Source organism: Olea europaea, chromosome 8 (genome assembly GCF_002742605.1).
Source record: "Olea europaea var. sylvestris chromosome 8, O_europaea_v1, whole genome shotgun sequence".
Classification (NCBI taxonomy): Eukaryota; Viridiplantae; Streptophyta; class Magnoliopsida; order Lamiales; family Oleaceae; genus Olea; species Olea europaea.
In genome coordinates this window covers 20,751,380-20,759,321 of record NC_036244.1, presented here as the reverse complement: position 1 = coordinate 20,759,321, position 7,942 = coordinate 20,751,380, and the positions used below count along the sequence as shown (strand labels likewise).

Here is a 7,942-nt window from a genome sequence, read left to right as displayed (position 1 = left end):
AACGAAGAAATAGTAGACCTCTCCAAGTCATCTCTGACAGATGAAAATTTTCGATCATCAGATGTTTTTGACTGCATAGACAGTGGCAGTGTTCTTAGTGGAGCTCCTCCTTTTCTTTGTTCAGCAGCCTGCTCCATTCTCGGATTATTTCTAGGCACAAGCACAGGTATAACTTCTGATCTATTGAATACTGAAATATTGGGTGTTGACTGGACCTTCACAGGATGCCTCTTGGGGGCTGTCACATTGGAAACTGCCATTGAATTGACTTGAGTAGTTCTTGGAACAACACTGAGATTTCCCCTCTGTGGAGTTGCAGCTGTACTTACAGCAGCTTCATGCAGAACATACAACATCAATATATCTTCTCGGCACAGAAAGGAAAATGGACAGACAAAATGACAGAAATCCCAGATCAAGCTGTTAAAGAAGTCTAAAAAAGAATAATCTGAAAAAAGGTTACTAAACTAACCACAAATCAAATGAGATACATTGAATTGTAGCTTACGTGCAAGAGATTTAGAGTCCCCATTCAGATCTGAATTCTGTGAGACAGAAAGCCTTGCAAGAGGTCTAGTTTCCTTCGCAGAATCAGAATTTTGTGAAATGGAAAGCCTGCCTAAATTGCCCTTAATAGTGTCCTCAGTTAGTATGGTTGACCCACCAGAATTAGATTTAGGCTCTGAGTTGCTGTTCAATCGAGCAGCGCTACCAATTTCATATGGTTCAATACGCTGCCAAAATCACATGGTTGCAAAATAATCATCAATTCAAATATCAAATAAGAAGAAGATTAAGAGCAGTGGACATTCTGAAAAAAATAAATAAAAAATAAAAAAATCATACCGATATGTCTACAACCCATACTCCAACACAACTTTGGTTATACGAACATCCAAGAAGCTTCCCTTCATGAACATTCAGATCTGATAATCTAGACCACCCCACATCTACAGTATCATGACATCTAATTGGTTCCCATGAAAAGACCTACGACAACAAAAATTAGTAGAGAAAAAGTGAGACAAACAACAGTACTTCAATCTATTATTTTCTAATAAACATAAAGCATGCAAAAGCATACTTTCAAGTTCTCATGCAAGCCACAAAGAAGGGTTCTTCCATCAGGATTAAAGGTCATACAACGCACTCCTGTGAACTGATTTGAAACAAGTAATCACTAGTTATTTCAAATTCATCAGATAATTAAAAAGGTTAGTTTTATACTTTGAACGCAACAGCAAAGATTTTGGCCCATAATAAGCTGTAAAAAGCAAAGATTAGGAAAAGATATCAATGACATCATAGAAAAGATACCTCAGGCCCAGCTGAACCTATTAGTTCAAAAGTTTCAAGATCCCAGAACTTAACAGTCCTGTCAGCTGAACCTGCCAAAAGAAAGGTCATTAAATATTTATTAGGCGATGATCAGCAAAGGCAACCTCGACTAGATCTAATGGAATATGTGCGTGTGAGTGTGTACATATACATTTACATATGGGTGAAAGTTGATTTTCTATAGCTTCGAAGGAGAAAAAAGGACAGTTGATTCTCAAACACTGTAATATAGGTTCAGGAGTGAGTTTAAATAACGAAGACTTCCAGTTTCCGCCAGTCAGAAAGTAAACATATCAGATTTCTAAGCGAGTTTAAAAAACGAAGACCTCAAGTTTCTTCCAGTCACAAAGTAACCATCTCAGATTTCTATGCGTTTTAAGCCTCAACCAGACATTGAGCGGATAACGAGTGGATATCACAAACTAAGATCGTGATAAGCAGCAACCATATTAAGGGTGATAAAAATTAAATTATTGTACGTAATTTGCAAGCTATTGCGTCAGCTTGAGGGTTTACCCAGTGCGCACTTGAAGGGTAGTGGCTGAGGATTCCCCCGTCAATAAAAAAAAAAAAAAAAAAAAATTATTGTAGCAGACTTCAAGAACAGCGTGATTATGGTTATGAAAATGAATGAAAATCAATGTGACTTCATGAGGGACATAAATGTACAAGGAAGCAGAAGTTTGTATGAAAATATGATGTAGCTTTGAAATCAAATAACAAAAAACTTATTCTCCATATTTCCTCCCTTCACAGTTATGTTAGAACCTTTCAAAAGCTAAAAGGTGAGCCTCATTTTTTTAATTCGTAGTATCTTTATGTTTAGCATCTTGTTTAGGTTATCCAAGTTTACTTGAAACACATGAAGTCAAAAATGCTTTATTGACAGTCTTCTGAAACTCAAAAGCTCTCAAGATATGTAAAATACTCCCCAGCACATAATAATAAACAGGTCTAGGAACATTTTACAGCCTCCTAGAGCTATTTTGGCACTATTTATTGGAATCAAGAAACCTATGGGTTTGAAGGACTCTAGGCAGTAGGCATTAATGCCTTCTCACTTCTTATTCTATCTTCTTCCTATAATATTTTTCATCTTCCACAGTAAGATAAAAATTCAACAAACAGTATCGCACACTGAAAATCCTATTCAGAAAAGCTACTCAAGTCTTATAAAAGGCACAGACCCTGAATCTCAGTTTAAATTACAGATAATTGATAAGTTCTAAAGAATCAAAAAAGGAAAACTTCCAGAGAAATTTCAGAAATGCAATGGTTTACGTATAAAATTGACAAACTATTTCACTGCCTTCAAAATAATGGTTTAAACTTAAACACATGAAGAATGGAGCATAAATATTTCAATATAATCTATACTGATACTAATTGTTTGTAAGAAAAATAAAAAATACAATTGGTTTTAATTTATATTCCTTTAATTTAAAATTACCCTTCCGTCTAGTCTTTGCATCTTCTTAAATGTTTATGCTGTTTTGATGGTATGTGGCACAACTTTGTCAAAACATTATCAGTAATACTACTGTTCAGGGACTTCAACAAGCCCACCATTGTGATTTATCAAATTTTTAAGTTGCTCTACAACCAGAATTATGACATGTACAGTTTCTGAAGTAGCAAATCAAAAGAGTTGTCAGACAGCATTCTATTGAGAACATTAGTTTGGCAGATCTATCAATTCAATGGCTATAGTTTGCCAACCTGTTGCCAGCAAAAATTCATGGGGATGGAAATCAATGCATTGAACCTGGCCCTCATGACTTTTGAACTCATGCAACAGCTTGCCCGCTGTTAAATCCCACAGCTGTACACAAGAATTAATAAGGGCTGAAATCATAAAAAGGCTTTGCACCAGAATTGAAGAAAAGGGGATATAAACAATAAAGTTAAGAGCGCCAATAGATAATTTACATAGACTTATATTAGTATCCTAGCAAAAACATGGCATTTGACCATGTGATAATGACTTCCATGAGGAAAAGAAAGTACAAAAAATACACCAAGATGTATCGCAGTTGAATGTTTCAAGTTCCCCTCTCTCTCCTAGATAAATCACAGGCACAATAATGGGAAACCAAAAGGAAAAAGAACACCAAGAAATTGAAAGATCTAACCTTCACAGTGTTGTCCTCTCCACCAGACACCACCCAGCGGCCATCAGGTGTAAACCTGATGGCATTAACACCTCGTGTATGACCCTTGTATGTATGTAAACACCCTTTTCTTCGAATATCCCATATTTTTAGATTTGTATCCAAAGATCCAGATGCAAGGAACTCCCCAAAGGGATGGAAGTCCAACGATATACAATTGGAGCGATGACCAGTGAGAGTGCGAATAACTATCAATCACACAAAAAGCAAAGTCAAACATAAAGTGATTTTCTTGTGTTTGAAAGGAATGTTAAAATACAACTCATCGTGCATAAATAAATGGGTTACAGAATGCATACTCTTAGCCTCCTCTAAATCCCAAAGCTTAATTGTACCACTTGCAGCTCCAGCAGCTACCAACACCTCCGAAGAATCAAAGCTTACGGAATCAACTCCACTCGAATGCCCGGACAAACTCTAGCCAGTGAGCCAAGGGTACAATAAACAATGAGAAAAGATAAGGGGATAGGTGTCATTCTTAATAATGCTTCTACAAATATCGTGATGGCCAGAAAAGGGGAAAAATAGTTGAATTTTATGAAACAAGAAACTATCAGATACGGCAATCCATAGTTTCATAATGAAACAAGGAGTGGTTCTCTTAAGCTATAAAAAGGTGATGCAGGTATAATAAATAGATTAAGGATCATCCACAGGTTAAGTTATCATATTGCCTGCAAATGGTCATAGTTCGAGTCTTTTAGCTAGGGGTTGTGAAGGGGAAGGCAGTTTGTAAAACCCAAAAAAAGTACAGTATAACATAAGAAGGTTGAAAAAAGGTATAAGAAAACATCAAGGCCCCAAAAAAGAAAATGCAAAGTGAGTATTGAACTCACCTGTATGGCATTGGGCTTTCCAATGGCCCAAAGGTTGACCTTATGATCTTCTCCTCCAGTCACAAGAACCCTTGATGATTTCCTCCCAATCTTTAAGCAGTTCACACTTGAAGAATGAGCAACAAATTCCTCTGAATATACCATTAAGGGTACCAAACTAACACTTAAGCTATACCTTTAATTGTCATCTCTCATTGTGACATATGCAATGTTAACACAGCCGAGGCCAGATAAACCAGAAGCTGCACATATTTCCGTTGTTTCTCAGTGATTCAGAGATTGTGATGATCTTATTAAAGGGCAACCTAGCTAATTTTAAAAATGGTTTGACTTCAAAAAATTTTCGTTCATCTACTCAAAATCTTGCAGCCATTCCAGTTTGATTTATTCATATTTGTAAACTGTTTCATTCACTGGCTTCCCGTTAGCCATTTGCCAATATCAATTCTTAGTTATCCCCAATCTTCTATGCAGTTAATTTCAAATGCCTAATCACTAAAGCATCCAAAAAAAAAAAAAGAAGAAGAAGAGGGAAAGGAAACTCCAATAGAATAGAAAAATAAATATCCACTTTGGTATTTACTCATTCCATACAATTAATTCCTAAACACAACTCTTCGACTTAAGCACACTATCAAGAGAAGTCTTTGGTAATTTTATAATAGACGTAGTAGCATCAATAATAATAAATTTAATAATTGGAAACAAAATAATGTAATAGAGCACACAAGTTTCTTTCCTCTAGATCCATTCAAATTCACCGCAGTTTCCTTTTCTCGATTTGAATTTAGAATTCGAAAAAAATTAATTAGAAAGTTAGAATGAAGTAAAAAAGGATACGTAGCTTATAAGCACGTTTGGTGGTGGTCGTCATTTGCAAGTCTAAACAATCCGGGGTGGGGGGGCGGGGGGAATACGAGACGGCAGAAAACCCCTAGCACAAACTCCAGCTCTGCAGAAATGGGGACGACGCCGTAATACTGTGTTGGCTCATTTCAGATCTCAAAAATGCACTTGCCCGCACTTGCATCGATTTGAAATCTTACACTTTTGCTCTGCGTTCACGCCATATCACGAAAGTACTAATTTACTGTGAAGAAATGAGCCCAATCAGTCCGAGAAATCTTTGAATCTCTTTCAGTTTTCTTTAATTTTTACTCGAGGAAACGGAAAATATGAAGTTGTAAGAGTGGCTTGAGAAGCAAAAAGTATGAATTTGTGAAAGATATTAAAAATCAAAAAAGCACAGAGATAAAGAGGTGGGAGGAGGGTGGGAGAAGAAGAGAAATTGTTTTCAAGATCCCTGCTTCATAATCACAGAAGACAACAATAATAGTTATGTCATATCTTAAAACTTCAAAAAAAAAAAAAGTTCATTTGAAAAACAATCATAATTATTTATTAGAATTTCCATTTAATGCTACATTTTGATTTTTTCTTAGGTAATAAAATTACTGCACTAAGTCACTCGCCTACGGAGTTAGAAGTAGCAACACCGTCTCTTAAGTCTAATGCAATCCTAGATGCAACTGCCTTAGGTAATTAATACAAAATATTTATAACTTCCAGTGTTATTGTGTAAAACGTTCATATCTTTTATTTTTTGACACTTTTATTCCTATTTTCTCCTTTTATTGCAAAAATCATCATTTCATCAAATTTTTCGTGTAAAATAACAAATATACCCCTTATTTAAATAAAACCACAAAAAAAAAAAAATTAAAGAATAGATTGCAATCACATTCCCAAACTTTTTCAAAAAGCGCAAATGGATCCAAATAAATTATTAAAATGGTAATTAGTATAAAACGTCCATACCTTTCATTATTATTGTACAAATATCCCTACCTTTCATTTTTTGACATTTTTAATCTTATTTTTATATTTTATTGCAAAACTCATTATTTTCATCCATTTTTTCAATTAAAAGCTATAAAATAATAAATATACATTCCTCTTTAAATAAACAAAAATAAAGAAAAGAAAAATGACGAACAAATTGCAGCTATAGTCCCAAAATTTTAAAAAAAATAAAAATAAAATTCAAACAAAGAATTAAAAAAATAAAAAAAACTTTTTTAAAATTATTTATTTGGAATTCATTTATACTTTTTTGAAAATTTTGGAAATACAGTTGCAATTATTTTTATTTAAAGAAGAGTGTATATTTGTCATTTTACAACTTTTAATTGAGAAAATAGATGAAAATAACGATTTTCGCAATAAAATATTAAATAGGGATGAAAATGTCAAAAAATTAAAAAGTATAGACGTTTTGTGCTAATTACTCTTTTAATAATTTATTTGGACTCATTTACACTTTTTAAAAATGTTTGAGAGTATGATTGCACTTTATTCTTTAACTTTTCTCTTTATTTTTATTGTTTTATTTAAATAAGTGATATATTTGTCATTTTACATGAGAAATTTAATAAAAATGATGATTTCCATAATAAAGTATGAATGTAAGGATAAAAGTGTCAAAAAATAAAAGATATGGACGTTTTACACAATTGAAATGTAAGAACATTTTGTGCTAATTACCTCAACCACCGTCGTCTTGACTTATTAAGGGCCCGTTTGGGATGGTTTTTGAAAAGCCAAAAGGAGCTTTTGAGAGCCAAAAGCCGCTTTTGGACCGTTTGGCTATTTTTGTTTAAAGTGCTTTTGGAGGTTAGAAGAGCTTTTAGAGGAAGCTGGTTTTTTTTTGCTTCCTCCAAAAGCACTTCCGGAATGGGAAGTGATTTTAAATATTAATTTTCAAACAAAAATTAAAATAACTTTCTCCAAAAGCTCTTCTACAAGAAGCAAAAGCTAAAGTAAAAGTCGTGCCAAACGGGCCCTAAATCACAAGTCTACTAATTAAGGCTCTATTTGACTCACATTCTTTCCAAAAAAAAAATCATTTTTCAATAATGATTTAACGTCATTTCAACCACACATTCTTCTATAAAATAATATTATACGTGAATATAAAACTTTTTCTGTATTTTAACCACACATTTTTTATCAATACACTATTCAAAAGTATATTATTGTGAAAATAATGTGGTTCAAACAAGTTCTAAACAAATGATAATTGATGTAATATATCGTTACATTTCATTTTTTATGCAATACTCCCTTAGATCAATCAAACATTGTGGAATACAATCTTTTTGTCTTTTTTTCAATAAATTTTGTAAAATGATGCATTTATCTCCTCTTTAAATAGATTTTAAAAATTAATTGTAATAATCCCAAATATTTCAAAAATTACAACTAGTCCCAAATAAAATAATTAAACATTTGTTTTGGTCACATGAATTGACCACAAATATTTTCCTATCATTTTGTGTGAAATTGCAATTGTGACCTGAAATGTTGTATGATTATGAATTATGTGACTATAACTCTCAATCATAAAGTTATAACAATATAAAATGTCAAGTATGTATGTACAATTTAAAATGTGATTTAAGACACGAGTTTTTGGAAAATTGTCATTTCGTATGAAGATCGCCCTTATGTTGTGTGACTGTGGGCTATGAGTTCGGACGATTTTTATCTAAAATATTTCTAATATGTTATGCAACTGTGACATAATTACGTTATATA

At 33.2% G+C, this 7,942-nt stretch overlaps 1 protein-coding gene across 1 annotated transcript in view; it reads right to left on the bottom strand.

The window, feature by feature from the left end:
- LOC111398429 (katanin p80 WD40 repeat-containing subunit B1 homolog) overlaps positions 1–5,677 on the bottom strand; it is a 21,811-nt gene extending 16,134 nt beyond the window's left edge. The window contains exons 1-10 of the mRNA XM_023025328.1: positions 5,186–5,677; positions 4,346–4,476; positions 3,809–3,926; positions 3,471–3,697; positions 3,058–3,160; positions 1,318–1,388; positions 1,085–1,159; positions 847–990; positions 509–734; positions 4–334 (exon numbers count right to left, since the gene is read on the bottom strand). Coding sequence (XP_022881096.1) covers positions 4–334; positions 509–734; positions 847–990; positions 1,085–1,159; positions 1,318–1,388; positions 3,058–3,160; positions 3,471–3,697; positions 3,809–3,926; positions 4,346–4,476; positions 5,186–5,219 — 1,460 coding nt within the window. The 5' untranslated portion in view covers positions 5,220–5,677. The remainder of the gene's footprint in view (positions 1–3; positions 335–508; positions 735–846; positions 991–1,084; positions 1,160–1,317; positions 1,389–3,057; positions 3,161–3,470; positions 3,698–3,808; positions 3,927–4,345; positions 4,477–5,185) is intronic.
- Between the last annotated feature and the right edge of the window lie 2,265 nt (positions 5,678–7,942).